The sequence below is a fragment of the Rana temporaria genome, chromosome 1 (assembly GCF_905171775.1).
Source record: "Rana temporaria chromosome 1, aRanTem1.1, whole genome shotgun sequence".
Classification (NCBI taxonomy): Eukaryota; Metazoa; Chordata; class Amphibia; order Anura; family Ranidae; genus Rana; species Rana temporaria.
The window spans coordinates 393,139,451-393,157,054 of NC_053489.1; the positions used below are offsets into that span (position 1 = coordinate 393,139,451).

Consider the following 17,604-nt stretch of genomic DNA (forward strand, 5'->3'; position numbering starts at 1 on the left):
CCCCTGTGACCCCCCAGAAAAAAACCTGCTAAGAACCAAGTTCCGCAAGTTTTCCCCTCACTTACCTGCTCCATGCCGCAGGACTTTGCCAAGCAAGAGGCCCAATCTTCCCCCATCTCCGTGGGGATGTCTAGACCTTCAGGCCCTGGGTTCCTATGAAGGATCCACTGTCCTGGGCCCATATAGCACCCTGGCAACAGAAAACTTTAGGTACCCAAAGGTTTCTAAGTTCTGGGCCCAGGGTCCAGCTCTCTAAAAAGAAAAGCATTATGGGCTATACCCCAAGGGTTTGGGGTCCGGTTACTGACCACTTTAGCGCTGAGGCTTTTTTGGACAGAACCGGTAGCTCACCTAATCCCAAGGATGCGGAGGCAAGCTAAACCATGACTAACACCTAAGACACTGGCGTAAAAACTGAGGTACTCCTCCTATGGGAGGGGGTTATATAGGGAGGGGCATTTCCTGTTTGAGATTGCCAGTGTCTACACCTGAAGGTACTCCATATAACCATATAGTAATGAATGCCGCTCTGTGTCCCGTGATGTACGATAAAGAAAGAAGTACAGTGGATACACTCCCTAGATACGATGTACCCCAAGGGGTTATACTCGGAAATTGATCTATACTTATTTGTACGAGATCACCTCTCTGTTAATACTGATGAATTGTTGGAAGTTGTTAGTGATAAGAAGGGTTGTTGATACATGGGTTATTTTGAACGATATATGTGGTATATGCAAGATAAAAAAGTGAATGTCTTTTTATTACAGGTTACCTTCAGAGATGTATATTAGAGTGAGCGGGAATTTGTATCCAGCCTCTAGCCTTTCGTTATGCTACTTTAATTGAAGAGATTCCTGACCAATGTGATTTTTGATAATGATCTTGTTGAAGCAATTGATTCCAATTAAGATTTTGTTATAAATGATGTGATGCAATTATTTAAATGTGATGTGTTCCAGTCTGAGGAAGGCGTTCGCAATATAGACCGAAACTGTAACTATATGATGAAATACTTTTGATCTGCTTTTTGTATGTCTTTTATTTTAATAAATGTTTGTGCAGCAATATATATATATATATATCCATTATCCAATACTATCAGGGAAGAGTATGGTCATTCTGCAACATGACCCCAAATCATAAAGAACCATCTGCAGTAAAATGAAGAACAAGCAATTGTGCAGCAGATAGTTTGGCCATCGCAGAGCCCTGATCTCAATATCATCAAGCTAGCCTGGGATTAGTTTGCAGAGACAGACAAAACATTAACTGTGGCAAGTTTCAGGATGCTTAGAACAATCCAGTACCCTCAGAAACTGAATGCAAGTGTACGTAAAAAAGCAACTGTACTAAAAGCAACATTGTGGACACAACAAATATGATTTTATGTACATTTTTTCTCTTTAAATCCCATTTTAGGAAGTTTATTGGTTAGTAAAAACTTGAATTGCATTATTTATGAAAGCTTTTATGCTTTCTAGCATTTTTTCCCCATGTGCTAAAAATATTTTCACAGTACTGTTTTTCACCATATACTCAACTCATTTTGAAATGCTCAGGCTTGTGACAGGTATGCACCAATTCTACAGTACATAAGTAACTGAACAGCTTACCTGTTGCAACTCAGATGAAAGATTTAGACCATTTCTCTGACCCAGTTTGATCAACCTCTCCAAAAGCCTTTTTGCCTCTGGTTTCAAGGAATCAGGAGGTAGCACTGACTGCAATAAATGTAAACACACAAGAGTTACAAAGAGCAAATAATTTTAGTACATATGTGAATCCATAGACGTCACTCTTTAGTTTGATCATTCCAAACTAAAAAAAAAAAAAAACATTAATTAAAGCAGATATATGCCTATTTAAAAAATGCAGCAAATATAAGAATATAATCCTCAATGCAGAAGAGCTGGGAATTGTTTGCTGTGACCATACATTACCTATAACTGACACTTTTATACCCTTTCAACATCAGCATTGTACATCCGATGTAAGCTTACTTGGAAACATCTCCTTTGATGTGCATACTGCCTGTCTGCTGGCCATCTCTTTCTACAACTTCTTGTATTCCCTGCATGCTTTGCAGCTAATGCTCTGCGGTTTGCTTTTTTATTTCTAAAGACTACGTGTCTCATGGTACATTGCTGCTTGCAAGCAGTGGTTTCTATACTGACTCTGCCTCCCGCAAATCCTCCTCTCAGCACTGCTACATTTCAGAAAGCAAGCTCTGAATTCCATAACACAGCAGTGCCTATTCACAGGGCATATTGAATACATGTCACAGAATTATATAATCACACACATCGGTTGGACTTGTGTCTTTTTTCAACCTCACCTACTATGTAACTATGTAATTCAAGGATTAAATATGTTAAATTCTTCACAAAGTCCGTTTTCAAACTTCACGATTGTTCAGATTAAAGTGGAACTTAATTCTCTGACTAAAGTCTTGCTAGATCACTTCAGATTGGCCCCTTTTGCAGCTATAGCTATGTAAAACATTACAAATAACTGTCTGTGACGGTATCGGTATGATATCCCCGTCAACGTTCCCTTCTTCCCATAACGAAAATCACCCCAATATTCCACGAGGAGGGATATCCCTGGAATCGCCCAGAAAGCCACACATGCCAAGCTTACTGCTAGAACAAGACACTTTAATCACACAAAAACTCAGCTTATATGTGGTTACAACTGTTACAATGACAAATCTCCGCCCCCCCCCCCTTACACAGTGGGGGGTCTTCAATACAGCTCCTTTGAAATAAAGATATTTCTTTGAACTACTCAGTATCTAGCCGGTTCGGCACCGCATATAGAGAGATAATTATCACAAGGAAGCAATCAGCATAATTAACATGAGCCACTTATCTAATCACAGTAACCAGTAAACACAGGGCTAGAACAATTAACATTTGAAACAGGGCTAGCTGCAGAAGAGTAAATACAATTAACAGCCTTAAACAAGCAGGGAGGATTAAACTGAAGCATATAGGTAAAAAGTCCATCACACTGTCTATCCAGTAATACACTGTTTCACCCTGCTCTGCACATGCTCAGTTTTTTTGTCATTTTTAGGCACTGCTGAATTTGTAGAGGCCAATCTGCTGACAGGCTTAAAGTGGAATTAAAAACCCCTATTCTTCACAGCCAAGGAAGCTGCTTCTGTTTGATCTGAAACTGCCATGGTGATTCACCATCAGCGAGGACACTAGCCATTTGATGGTTTGACAAATCCGACAATTAACAATCCCAGCATTTCAGGAATTTTACTTTGTTTTTAAACTGTTAAATCGATTCGTTTAGATATGCTTTCTGATTTACTCTGGGCTTCCTCCCACGAAAAGAAACAGGAGAAATACTGGAGGCAATTTACAGCACACACTATTGTCGGTAGCATCATTGATAATGTAGAATGTAGGTTTCTTGCTAAAAGAGCATTATTTTTTATCAAGTTGTTATGGGTAAAGTTCTGCTTTAATATGAGTAGGCTTAAAATAACTTAAATTCACAGTGGACATGAATTTGAAAGTGATTGTAAAGGTTTCTATTTAAAAAATAATAATAAACATGTTATACTTACCTGCTCTGTGAAATGGTATTGCAGAGAGAGACCCTGGTCCTCCTCCTCTTGGGTCCCCAGACTGCGCTCTAGGCTTCTCCACTTCTTGGTGTGCCAGAGGAAGATGATTCCTATGGGGGCGTATCTGCGGGCTCACTCTCAAGCTGGGCTGTGTGTGTGTGTGTCTATAGACACACACAGCTTGGATCAGCCCCACTCCCTCTTCACAGGATATGATTGACAGCAGCTGGAGCCAATGCCTCCTGTTGCTGCCTCTGTGAAGATGGAAACAGATAAGTGCGGAACAGCACATGATTGATATAGGCCTCGGTAAGTTGAAAAGGGAGGTGGTGGTCATACACGTACTGAGACATTTTTTTACCTTAAAGTGATAATAAAGTATTGTTTTTGTTTTTTTAAAACACACGTGTTATACTTATCTGCTCTGTGCAGTGGTTATGCACAGAGCAGTCCTCCTCTTCTCAGGTCCCACAGCAAGCAGCACAAGTCACCTTTTAATTGGGACAGTTCATATAGACTATTTAATATGGCACAGGGTATTGTTTTTTCACAGATGTACATTTGATTGGTTCTCTATGCTCTTTAAGATTATAAGGTCACATAAACCTGTTGTGTGGTTGGTTGCTCAAGGAGAGATGTGTAGATTTTTCTTAGCACCCAGCATTTCTTAAAGGAACAGCGTCCACACATTATTACTTTTTGACTTCGATTTTTTTTATCTGTTATAGTATTTATTAACATTGTTACATGGATACTTTCATTTACAGGACACTTTGCACTTTAGTCACCTTTTTGGATGGTTTTAAGACATTTGATTTAGCTCAATATTACCACCCCCTTTTTTTCATTTATGAATTTACATATTTTGATTTAGCACATTTAAAAAGGGCAATGCATAGCATTAGCACTCATATTATATATTTATATCAGGCAGCGCCACCCATACCTCTTTTTATCCATTTCATTTATCAATACTTCCTGTTGACACCACCGATTGTGGAAGATAGTTCCACATCCTTAAAAGAGAAGGTCTTTTTTATGCAGTTTTATACTTAACTAGGTCAATGCTGCATCTGTCCCCCAGTGCCTCTTCACTGAGAACTGAGGCCCCGTACACAAGAGGGGATCTCCGCTGGAAATGGTCCACCGGACCGTTTCCAGCGGAGATTCCTCCTCCGGATTTTGATCCGATGGTTTGTACACACCATCGGATCAAAATCCGCGCGGAATACATCCGCGGTGACGTGTCGCGCCGTCGCCACGACGATGACGCAGCGACGTGCGCGACGCTGGAAGGTAAGTACTTCCACGCATGCGTCAAATCATTACGACGCATGCGAGGGAGGGGAGCGGACGGATCAATCCGCTGGACACGATTCAAGCGGATAGATTTCTTAGCATGCTAAGAAATTTCTATCCGCTTGAAATCGATCGGCCGAAGGAATCTCTGCGGATAAATATCCGCTAGGCCGTACAGATGACCGGATTTGTCCGCTGGATCAATCCCAGCGGACAGATTCGGTCGTGTGTACGAGGCCTGAGTGATCCAACACCGCCAATCGCTCAGGTTTTAGAGCTCCATGAGCAGAGAGCTGTAGACTGTCAGTCACAGCTCTATGCTCTGCACCCTTCTCTCTCATTGGAGCGCTGGGCTGTGGAGGGGGTGGCAGCGACCAGCTCAGGCTCCGTTTCCTATGATCACTTTCCTGAAAGTGATCATCCTGTGATCGCTGGATCCAAAGTTGTCCTATATTTCCATTTCTGAGTGATTGGAAATTGATCTAGTAATGCATCATTTCTAGTCAGGGAATCCACCAATTGGGACAGGAAGTTGTCCAGTAGGACATTTAGAAAATGACGGGTCTTTATTGAGTGAGCTGTCCCTGCTGCCCAGTCAATATTGGGATAGTTGAAGTCCCCCATTAAAATGACATTTCCCTTCCTCAACGCCATTTCTAGCTCTGAAAGGAGATCCAACTCCTCAGCCTTTAGGTTGGAGGGCTGCAACATACCCTCACTATTAATTTCCTACTTGCTTCTTGCTATTGAAGTTCCACCCACACATATTCCACCTCCCACCTTGCCCCATCCCTGATGTCATTCCTCTCCTCCGCCCACATATCGTTCTTGATATATAGGCACACCCCTCTCCCTCTTTTACCTTCCCTGTCCCTCTGATTTCCTAGATGTACTGTATGTCTTTTTTTATAACAAGAAAAAAAATGTATTTGTTTGCAGTGTTACTGTGGTAACATATTGTTAGTATGGACATTTAAAAAAAAAAAATCTCAATACTGAACTGGCCTATTAAAGGGATAAGAACTATAACATTTTGGAAGTCTATATTATGGAAAATATTCATGCAAAGATAACCCCTGCATGAGTCCTCTTTCATAAGCTAAAATTTAATTCTTATCTCCCTTAACAGCATTACAGAGATGGTGTAAAACAAGGTGTTATGAAAAAAATCGGAGATCTACAGAAACCAAGCCATAAGTGAGAGGCGTCAAGAGGAGTTCATTGATTTGCTTGTCTAACCTGCAAATGCTCAAGTCTTTTATAGACGTCTTCCCTCATACTTTTCTCTACGTCAAATTCAGACAATTGCTTATCGGCCTCAGTACTTGCGGTCCGGACATCTTTGTTCGTTGACACATGCTGAAGGAAATCCAGCATACTCCTCTCAACTGCAAAAAAACACATTTTTGGGGTAATATAAGGACACAATGCAAAACCAGGGCAGTAATTGTGCACATCACAAAAATACAGAATAGAACTATTACCCTATAGATCTCACAGTAATCCTTTTAGCAAAGATACAATGCCGGAAATTTCCCACAGTTACAATACTGTTTACTGTTCAATGGACAGTCAGCGGACTATACAAATGCTGAGCTCATGGTTCTCTTATTCAAGCCCTTGGGAGCTTGTAGAAATTAAATAAAACAGGAATGTTCCATTACACAGATTTTTGACTAGTGGACAGCTGTAAGAGGAAGTAGATTAAGATGAAGAATAAACATTAAATTGTCCTATTACCTAATAAAAAGCACAATCACCTGTAAAAGAAGTCTAAATACGCGCCTTTACGGAAACCTGGCTTCATGAATCCGACACTGCGTCCTCTGCTGCCCTATCCCATGGTGGTCTACTCTGGACTCACTCCCCAGATCCAGTGGACGTAAGGAAGGGGGTGTCGGAATCCTTCTAGTCCCCCATAGCGCCTTTTGGGTACTTCACCGACCTCCCTCTCGGTCATTCTTCTCTTTCGAAGCACACTGCATTTGTCTTTTCTCTCTAGTTTCTCTAAGGATAGCTGTGATCTTCAGACCCCCTGGACCAGTATCAACCTTTTTTGATGACTTCTCTGCCTGGCTACCCTACTTTCTTTCTTTGGAAATCCCCACAATCATTCTGGGTGACTTCAACTTTCCTCGTAATACTAAAACTCTTGCCACTTACAAACTTCTCAGTTTAACCTCCTTCTTTGACCTGAAGCAATGGATACATGTTCCTACTCACTCTGAAAGCAATACCCTTGATCTAATTTTCTCCCACCTATGCACTCCATGCAACCTTTGCAGCTATCCTTATCCTCCATCTGATTACTACCTTATTAATTTCACTCTCTCCCTCTCCTCCACCTCCAACCGCTTAAAAGTTACCCACAGAAACCTACATCATCTAAACCCTTCTCTACACTACTCTGCTACCAATGTCCTCCATGACAAAATCTCACCCCTATTCTGCACCAACCTAGCCACTTCTGTCTACAACGCTTCACTACTAGCCTCACTGGCCCCCCTCACTACACACAGAATCAGGCACTGACCCCTTCAACCTTGGCAAACAGATGATACTAGAAGTCTAAAAAAAACATAGTCGTGCTCATGACCGCCTGTGGCATAAGACTAAGTCTCAGAAAGACTTCCACCAATATAAATATGCCCTCCAAAAATACAATTCCAGTTTCCTCACTGCCAAGCAGCCTTATTTTATTACTCTAATCAACAAGTTATCATCCCGTCAACTCTTCTCTACCTTCAACTCTCTACTTCATCCTCCACCCACCAACTCACTCACAGCCCAGGAGATCGCCAATCACTTCAAACAGAAGACTAATACACTTTGTGAGGAGATCTCTGTTAAGATACCCTCCATGCTGTACACCTCATGCCCACAAGTACAATCATTACTTCCCTCTTTCAACCACACCACTATAGACGAGGTTGCTAAACTACTTGCCAACGTCCATCTTACCACCTGCCCTCTGGATCCTGTTCCCTCGCAAATGCTACGTTCACCCTCTAGCCCTATTCTACACCCTCTAACCCGCATCTTCAATCTCTCCCTCTCTTCTGGCATCTTCCCCAACTCCCTAAAACATGAACTTGTCAGCCCCATACTAAAAAAGCCCTCACTGGACCCATCCATTCTTAACAACCTACGCCCCATCTCCTTGCTCCCCTTTTTATCCAAACTCCTTGAATGTCTGGTCTACAACTAACTGAGCGACCACCTTGCTGATAATAGCCTTCTTGATCCCCTTCAGTCTGGATTTTGTCCCCAACACTCCACAGAAACTGCTCCCCTAAAACAAACAAATGATCTAATAATGGCCAAAACCAATGGACACTACTCTGTACTCCTACTCTTGGACCTCTCTGCTGCCTTTGATACGGTTGATCACCCCCTTCTCCTTTCTGGTGCTAGGAGGTAAAGAGGTCCAAACAAAAACATTATAATAGGCTATATTTGCTCTTAGTGGCACCACCCTGTTCAGCCCAAGAAGTGGCAAAGTAGGAATATAGTAGAATCAACTTTAATAACCTTGTAGGTCTACTGAATTGGCAGTGTGATCAGCCTGGGAACAGAATTTTTGAAGACGCATGACCCATTCTTGTACCAGAAGTCAGGGGGGACAAAGGAGGTTTCACATTCCTCAAGGAAAAATGCAAAGAGCATGGAATCTTGATAGTGACCATTTTCTAGAAAGTGGAAGAAAATGGCTTAAACCAGTTCTAGCAAAAAAAAAAAAAATTGCCATACTATTAAGAACATCCTTTCACCATATAATTGATTTTTTTAGGTGCCAAAAACAAATTCTTGCATAAAATACATTGTATTCTTTATATATCTGCATTTACAAAGAAGTTAAATCGGTGACTAAACAATGGTCTTTGTATCACCAAACCATAGTTCGATACATAGAAAAACATGTCAGCGCTATTTCCCTCATTGTCACATAACATGGCAATATAGTACAGATGACAAAATACTTTCATCCATTTGTGATGAATTTTGTGTAGCAATTGTATAGTGGCCATTCATTCTCAATTTATTTTACAGTTTGATTCTTCAAGAAAGCAAGAGGCAATCTAGGTTAATAACAAGAAGGTAAGTATACATACAAATATAATTAAACACACCATATAATCTTTTACCAAAGTTCCTCTTAAGGCTGGGTTCACACTTAAATCGGATGTGGCTCGTAGCAGGGGTCCAGTGAGTCCCTGTTTTCTGTTTCAGGGATGAATCAGGGCCAAATCTTTGCCTGAATTTGGCCCTGGAACAGGGCCAAAGACGCACAGCATTCCTGTGCAAGCCACAACGGAGATATATGAACCGGCTCCATAGAGAGCCGGTCACAATCTCCTGTCATGCGAATTGGATGCGGCAAAAATCTGCATCTAATTCACATAGGTGTGAACCAGCCTAAAACTTAAAAAGGATAAGTACAGCCAAAGCTCTTTTGGCTGGACTTCTCCTGTGGATCACAGGAGTGCAGTTCAATCCGCAATCCTGTTTTCAGCAGACAGTGGGCTAAAGCCCACTGTCGGCTGACGTCACAGAACCGGGCCAGGCTGAGTAAAGGTTGCGACCATATGGTCAGGATCCACAAAAATGCCTGGACCGCGAACTGGCTCAGGTTTAAAGAGCCTGAGCCAGCCACTCCACAGCCCAGCTCTCCAGTGAGTGCAGGAGGAGCAGAGCAGAGAGCCGGTAATTGACAGTCACCAGCTCTCTGCTCACGGAGCTCTGAGAACTGAGCGATCAGAGAGCTTTGATAGCTTAGTTCTCGGTCTTAGAGGCAGCGGGGGACCTGGGCATTCACCTAGGTAAGTACAAAAAAAAAAAAAAAACACCTTACTTCTCTTTTGAATTAATATTTAAAAGTGGTGACGTGTAATTACACTCAGCACCACACCCAATGGGTGTAGTGCAGAGTGTAATTACATGCCACTGCTAACAAAGATTGCAATGTATTTTATGTGTAAGCATTTGTGTGTCATATGTTCTTGGCACCTAAAAATCCCTTATTTGGTGAAAGGATACATTTTATAGTATGTAATATATGTGCGACCCAATGGCCACAGCCTGCACCAATGACTTCTAATGTAGTAATCCAAAACTTCCCTTCATAGAACTATAGGACAGGAGATTTAGATTTTTCAGTAGCCTTTCTCTAAAACATGGGCAAACAAAAAAAAATCACCAGTGTACAACAATCCAAAATCCATTAGACACACATCTGAGGTGCAAATGCCAACTGTGCTGAAAATGACAACTAGAAACTAAGCTTTAAGAAAGACGTTATTGCAGCTGAGAGAAGGGCTTGTTAAGAGAATGGCCCCAGTATCTGTGTGCTGCTGTTCCAAAAACCAGGGGGGGGAACAGAGGTTCCCCTTTACCACCTTTCCCACTGTTGTTTCTTCTTCAAAAGCTGGAACTCAAGGTTGAAGTACTTGTCTAGTAACATTCCTTCCCTTGCAAACAAAAATACCCAGTCTGCTATCCACAGGGATCTGTGTGATCAAGTGCTGCGGTAAAATATCAGTGGTCCACTGAAAGGAACCTCAACTGTGATCATAAATAGAAAACGTGCTAAATATATACAAACGATGATATTAATAAAGATTACTTACAAACCATTGTATCAGAATGAGTGTTACATGGGAATAACAAAAAGTAAAAATAAAAAGCTGCACAAGTGGGCATTAAAGTGCAACGTTTATACAAAGCAATAAAAAAGGTGATAATGGTCCCAAATTGAAGTGTAAACAGTCCAGTGTTAAATGACACATATAAATCTTCAGAATGTAATTCCATATAAGACCTCAGCTTAACCACCATGGAAGTGATATCCACCACTGGGAAAAATTAATTGCGCTTACCAGAAACCTTACAGTGTTGAGTCAGACATGACTTAGCAGAAATTTTTCAGACTTCAAAGTGAAGCTCTTTTAGACATCAGTCAGTAGATTTTACTTCTATTCCAGGTTCAGTAACAACTGTAAGATTTTGGACTTCCATCACTTTCCTGTTTCCTGACAATGGTCATCGTGGTGAATCTCTGAGTCTCTGCCCAGCGGGTCAAAGTCAGATTATGGAGACTTCTGAGCTGCATCCAGGTCTCCTCACTACAGACTAAGGCCCAGATTTTCGTACGAGTTACGCCGGCATATTTCCAGATACACCGTCGTAACTCTGAGTCCGAGCCGTTGTATCTATGCGCCTGATTCTTAGAATCAGTTACGCATAGATTTGTATTAGATCCGACCGGCGCAAGTCTCTTACGCCGTCGTATCTTAACTGCATATTTACGCTGGCCGATAGGGGCGTGTACGCTGATTTACGCCTAGAAATATGTAAATCAGCTAGATACGCCAATTCACGAACGTACACCCGGCCGACGCAGTACAGATACGCCGTTTACGTTAGGCTTTTCCCGGTGTAAAGTTACCCCTGCTATATGAGGCGTACATGCGGCATACCAATGTTAAGTATTGACGTGGTTCCCGCGTCGAATTTAAAAAATTTGACGTCGTTTGCGTAAGTCGTTCGCGAATAGGGCTGGGTGTCATTTACGTTCACGTCGAAAGCATTGGCTTCTTGTGGGTTAATTTGGAGCATGCGCACTGGGATACTTCCACGTACGGCGCATGCGCCGTTCGTAAAAAGCGTCATTTACGTGGGGTCACATAACATTTACATAACATACGCCCACATCTACCACATTTGAATTAGGCGGGCTTACGCCGGCCTATTTACGCTACGCTGACGCAACTTTCGTTTGAGAATGCGTCGGCCGGGTGTACGTTCGTGAATTGGCGTATCTAGCTGATTTACATATTTCTAGGCGTAAATCAGCATACACGCCCCTATCGGCCAGCGTAAATATGCAGTTAAGATACGACGGCGTAAGAGACTTGCGCCGGTCGGATCTAATACAAATCTATGCGTAACTAATTCTAAGAATCAGGCGCATAGATACGACGTCTCGGACTCAGAGTTACGACGGTGTATCTGGAGATACGCCGGCGTAACTCGTACGAAAATCCGGGCCTTAGTCTGTAGTGAGGAGACCTGAGTGCAGCTCAGAAGTCTCCATAATCTGATTTTGACCCGCTGGGCAGAGACTCAGAGATTGTTGTAACTGAATCCAGAATAGAAAAAAAAAAAATCTACTGACTGATGTCTAAAAGAGCTTCACTTTGAAGTTTGAATATTTTTCCTTATATTTCTCTAGACTGTATGATATTACCGAAAGAGTGGTATCTCAGCTACAGCCTGGCAATGTGAGACCCCTGGAGCCACCCAATCGATTACTGCTGTGGAGATTTATTTCCAAGTCAGCCTGTCTGACTCAGCACTGTAAGCACATTTCATTTTTCCTGGTGGTGGATATCACTTCCTTGGTGGTCAACCTGGGGTCTTATGTGAAATTGCCTACCATCACAGGATTATTTACGCTCTGTAGATTTATATATGCGTCATTTAACACTGGACTGTTTACACTGTTCAATTTGGGACCATTATCACCTTTTTGCATTATATGCATGTTGCAATTTAATGCCCACTTGTGTGGATTTTTTACAAACATTTGTTACATATATTTTGTTATTCCCATGTAACACTCGTTTTGATACAATGGTTTGTATGTAATCTTTATCAATGTTGTATTTATTTAGCACGTTTTCTATTTATGATCGCAGTTGAGATATAATTGTGTGGTTCCTTTCAGTGCACCACTGATATTTTAGCACAGCACTTTATCACGCAGATTACTTTAACACAATATTTTGTCTATTGTAGTGTTTTGCAGCTTTATAAATCCTTGACCATTAGCACAATAACTTCCATCATTTTTAAATAACCACAGGGACATAGCTCTAATGATTGTAGCAGGACTGCATAAACAACATCCATTGAAGAGACACCGGGGGTTATTTACGAAAGGTAAATCCACTTTGCACTACAAGTGCAAACTACAAGTGAAAAGTGCAATTGAAATTGCACTGAAAGTGCACTCGGAAGTGCAGTCTCTGTAAATCTGAAGAGTAGATCTGAAATGAGGGGAAGCTCTGCTGATTTTATCATCCAATCATGTGCAAGCTAAAATGCTGTTTTTTATTTTCCTTCCATGTACCCGGTAAAGATTTACAGTGACTGCACTTCCAAGTGCACTTTGCACTTGTAGTTTAGTGAAAAGTGGATTTGCCTTTAGTAAATAACCGCTAGTGTACTATCAGGGCAAAGTGACAGTGTCTGCCGATATTTCGACCCCTTAGCCTTTTACACTTATCGTGCAATACACCCTCGCCACCTCACCACTGCAGCATTCCAGCCTGCCTGAATGGGCAAAGGGACAGCATCTCATTAAGAAGCGAGAGACACCAACAGTCCTTGCTCTCTCTGAGCATAGAAAAGGAGAAAGACCAGGTGCAAACCTTGCCGATCAAAAGGAAAACCTGGAGCCTAAAATACTCAAGCATCAAAGTTCCTATCTAAACAGAGGAAACACAATAACTTCTAGGAGGGTTTTAAAAATTTGTGGTACTTTGTTAATTCCTTTTCTGGTAGATAGACCACACGCTCTAATGTGCTGTTCTGGAAGAGGATTTGGGAAACTGAAGTTTCACTTGAATTATTTTAAAACCAGTGTTTGTTACAGAACCATTTTAAAGCGGATGTGCCACTAAACAAATATATTAAAAGCCAGCAGCTACAAATACTGCAGCTGCTGACTTTTAATATAAGGACACTTACCTGTCCTGGAGTCCAGCGGTGATCGCAGCAGATGACGAGCCGATCGCTCGTCACCCTGCTGCTCCCCCCTCCATCCACGGTGAGGGAACCAGGAAGTGAAGCGCTCCGGCTTCACTGCCCGGTTCCCTACGGCGCATGCGCGAGTCGCGCTGCGCCCGCCGATTGGCTCCCGCTGTGTGCTGGGAGCCGAGTGTTCCCAGCATACAACGGGGGACGGACGGGAAGGGGAAAAAAAACCCGTCCTTTGCCCGTATCGTAGGGCCGGAAGTGGGTGCAGATACCTGTCTGTAGACAGGTATCTGCACCCCCCTCCCCCCTGAAAGGTGTCAAATGTGACACCTGAGGGGGGGAGGGTGCCGATCAGCGGGACTCCACTTTAGAGTGGAGATCCGCTTTAAGCAAATAGGCAAAAGGGGACAGCTGCCCCAGGCCTCATTGGTCTAGGTAGCCCAACCAGACCCATTCCTGTTTCTAGCTCTGATCATGGTGCCATCATGGTACCATGTTCAGTAGTTCAGGAAAAGCACTGGAAGCAACTATGTTAAAATGTATCCAAACCCAAGAACAAAAATGTAAAATATTGCAGCTTACCATTACAAAGCTGTGGTGGCTGCATTAGTTTATTTGTTGAGGCTGCCAGTAACACTTCCTATCCTTAGTTGACAACGCTCACTCATCATACTCTATGGAAGAGTAGCGCCTTGACCCTAGGACAGAAAGTGTTTAGGACTACAAAATGCTTCCTCTTCTCCTCTCCTCTATAGGAGACAGGTGTTCTGTAGTCCACATAGATTGCCTGGAACAATTGTAACTGAAAAAGTCAGCAAATGCAGAGACTGCAGGAACTTTTCAAATCACAGGATTTCTGGCAGGATCAACACATTTTTTGTAAATATTTAACAGATTTAACAAAACCTGCACAATGTTATTTTTAAAGAGTCCAAAAGGGAGCAAACTGAAGAAGACGTTTCATTGTTAAAGTTAATATACACTTTAATAATTTATATTACTTGCCTTTAAGCCTAAAACAAATAAATATAACAACACCAAAATGTTATGCAAATTTGTATCAGTTACTAGCTAGTACAGATTCTTACCTGCATACTCAACTTCTACATCACTCAGAGCTTTTAAAGTATTTTCATAGGTGACAGAGTTTATATCAAGACGCCCAACGTCATCATACACACGCTTGGTTTTCTCAGTGAGCTCAATGGTCTTTAGCCGTATCTGTTCTGGAGTTAGATCCCATCTCAGACGGTTCTCTTCATTTTTGAGTTGCAATTCCATTATATGATCTAGAATAGAATATAAATTACCAGACTACATAAAAAGAAAAGATGATTCCCTATGCACTGGGGCATTCCCTGCAATTTCAAACTCAAGCTGAGCTCTATGGGCCAGATTCAGGTACCTGCGCTGCGGCGTAACGTATATCGTTTACGTTACACCGCCGTAAGTTTTCAGCGCAAGTGCTTGATTTACAAAGCACTTGCCTGTAAACTTGCGGCGGTGTAACGTAAATGCGTTCGGTGCAAGCCCGCCTAATTCAAATGGGACGTGTACCATTTAAATTAGTCGCGTTCCCGCGCCGAACGTTCTGCGCATGCTCCGTTAGGAAATTTCCCGCCGCTCCTTGCGCGAAATTACGGCGCCCCGACCTGTTTTTTGAACGGCAACGTGCGTTACGTCTTTTCATATTCCTGGACGTCTTACGCAAAAAAAAAATTTGAAATTTGACGCGGGAACGACGGCCATACTTTAACATGGCTGGTCTAAATCTAAGCCATGAAATAGCAGGCGTAAGTTTGCGACGGGAAAAGCCGACTAGCGACGACGTAAGAGAATGCGAAGAACGCGCGTACCTTCGTGGATCACCGTAAACAGCTAATTTGCATACCCGACGCGGAAAACTACGCAAACTCCACCCAGCGGGCGCCGGAGTATTACACCTACGATCCGAAGGCGTACGAAGCCGTACGCCTGTCGGATCGAAGCCTAAAGCCGTCGTAACTTGTTTTGAGGATTCAAAACAACGCTACGACGCGGCAAATTTGAAAATACGCCGGAGTATCAGTAGATACGCCGGCGTATTACAACTGTGAATCTGGCCCTATATGTCTTATGGACACACAGAGCAGGGCTCAGGAGCAAACACGCACAGCACACACAGAAAGTGCCCCCATAGCAAGCGTCTTACTATGGTGGCACTAGGTAGGGGGCCCCAGAAGATGAGGATCACGGCTGCTCAATTACACATGTTTCTTATTTAAAGCATTTGTTGCTCTTAAAAACAAAACAAAAGTGTTAGTTTAAAGAATGTCATATAACACAGTGCTTGTGCAGTGTAAATTGGCCCTTTGCATCACCTGAAATACCTGGCTGATCCTGTCTGGTTTTGCTCTCCCCTCTGAAAACTGAATACAGTTTATCATGGCTGCTGATCCCTGACACCGTGGTTAGTTTATTTGCCTCCGTCATTCGCAGCTCTCCTTTCTGTTCTCCCCCCTCCCCTCCCTGCCTGTCAGCTAATGACAGTGTCCGCCCCCCTCCTGCTGCTGAAATGACAGTGTAAATTACATGCAATCCACTCTGTTAGAAAGCATCCTGCGCTACAGTGTATACAGAAAAGGAAGTAACCACTCCAGGTGCATGTGCTTTGGTGATCAACCTCCTCTCAGAGACCAAAGGTGCTGGCAATGCGTATAGCAAAGAACGAAAAATATTTGGACAGCCGCACTCCAGGAAAATTCCTTAAGTTGCCTTTATTGGTAAAATAGGATACAATCATAATAGCTGTGATTAAGCACTAAGTACTAGTGCGAAACGCGCCAGCCGTGTGCCCCATTTTCTTACTGTGGCTTGTAGTGTTTTGTATCCTATTTTACCAATAAAGGCAACTAAAGGAATTTTCCTGGAGTGCGGCTGTCCAAATTTTTTTCGGTCTCTGCAGTATATGCGCTTTGTAAAAAATATGCCAATTTCTACCTGAATTCACAGCGCTGCTCATGTGTCTCCTCGCTGCTCCCGCCGTCACTGGCTAATGTTTTGGCTCTCTCCTCCCAACTGATGTCAGCAGGGGGGGGAGGGGATCTCGGCCCCTCCCGCTCTAGCTGTCAGATCAGGAAAGGAAGCAGCAAGGAGTCAATGAGCGCCGAGCAGCGCTGTGAATTCAGGTAGAAATGGGCAACTTTTTTACAGGCACTTAAACAAAAAAAAACACTTTAACAAAAAATAAATCTAGCATTTACAGTGACTTTAAAGTGATTGTAAAGGTTAGTTTAAAATGAAAAAAAAAATGAAAATAAAATAATAAAAAACTGTTATACTTACCACCTCTGTGCAAGGGTTTTGTACAGAGCGGCCCGATCCTTGTCTTCTGCGGTCCCCTCCTGGCATCTCCTCCGCATTGAGTGCCCCCCATGGAGAGCCGATTTCCATGGGGGCACTCGACCCCGCCTCCCAGCAGGACTCAGCCCCTCCCCCCAGCTCCCGTGTCACTGGATTTGATTGACAGCAGTGGGAGCCAATGGCTCCTGTTGCTATTAATCTTTCCCATGAGGTCCCGAGACGGCGGCTGGAGCTGTTGGGCTCGTTCTCGTCGCTGGAACAATTGGGTTCAGGTAGGGGAGTGGCTTCACAGAAGACTTTACAACACCTTTAAGGCTTGACATACAGTATTTAGTATCTATTTACTCAAACGCAATCCCATCTTTTATATTTTACCATAAAATTGGGTATTCTATTTGCGTGCACTAAAATTCTTGTTGGTGTATAATTTTTTAGGGGGGGAATAGGGGTTTGCTCAAATGAAAATGGTTGCATTTTATTCTCCGGGGCCTCTGCTTTCAGAAAAGGGATGAGGAAGGTTTTCCAATCATGAAGACAAGTATTTATTATATATTTACAGATGATAATATTTTATTGATACCTATAATAAAGGCAGCGGCCATTAACATCCACACATT

At 42.6% G+C, this 17,604-nt stretch overlaps 1 protein-coding gene across 3 annotated transcripts in view; it reads right to left on the reverse strand.

The window, feature by feature from the left end:
• Positions 1-17,604, reverse strand: part of THOP1 (thimet oligopeptidase 1) — a 65,686-nt gene that overhangs the window by 47,483 nt on the left and 599 nt on the right. For all 3 annotated transcript variants that reach the window (XM_040322641.1, XM_040322639.1, XM_040322642.1), the window contains exons 2-4: positions 14,734-14,934; positions 6,125-6,273; positions 1,617-1,724 (exon numbers count right to left, since the gene is read on the reverse strand). In XM_040322641.1, the coding sequence (XP_040178575.1) occupies positions 1,617-1,724; positions 6,125-6,273; positions 14,734-14,926 (450 nt within the window). In that variant the 5' untranslated portion in view covers positions 14,927-14,934. The remainder of the gene's footprint in view (positions 1-1,616; positions 1,725-6,124; positions 6,274-14,733; positions 14,935-17,604) is intronic.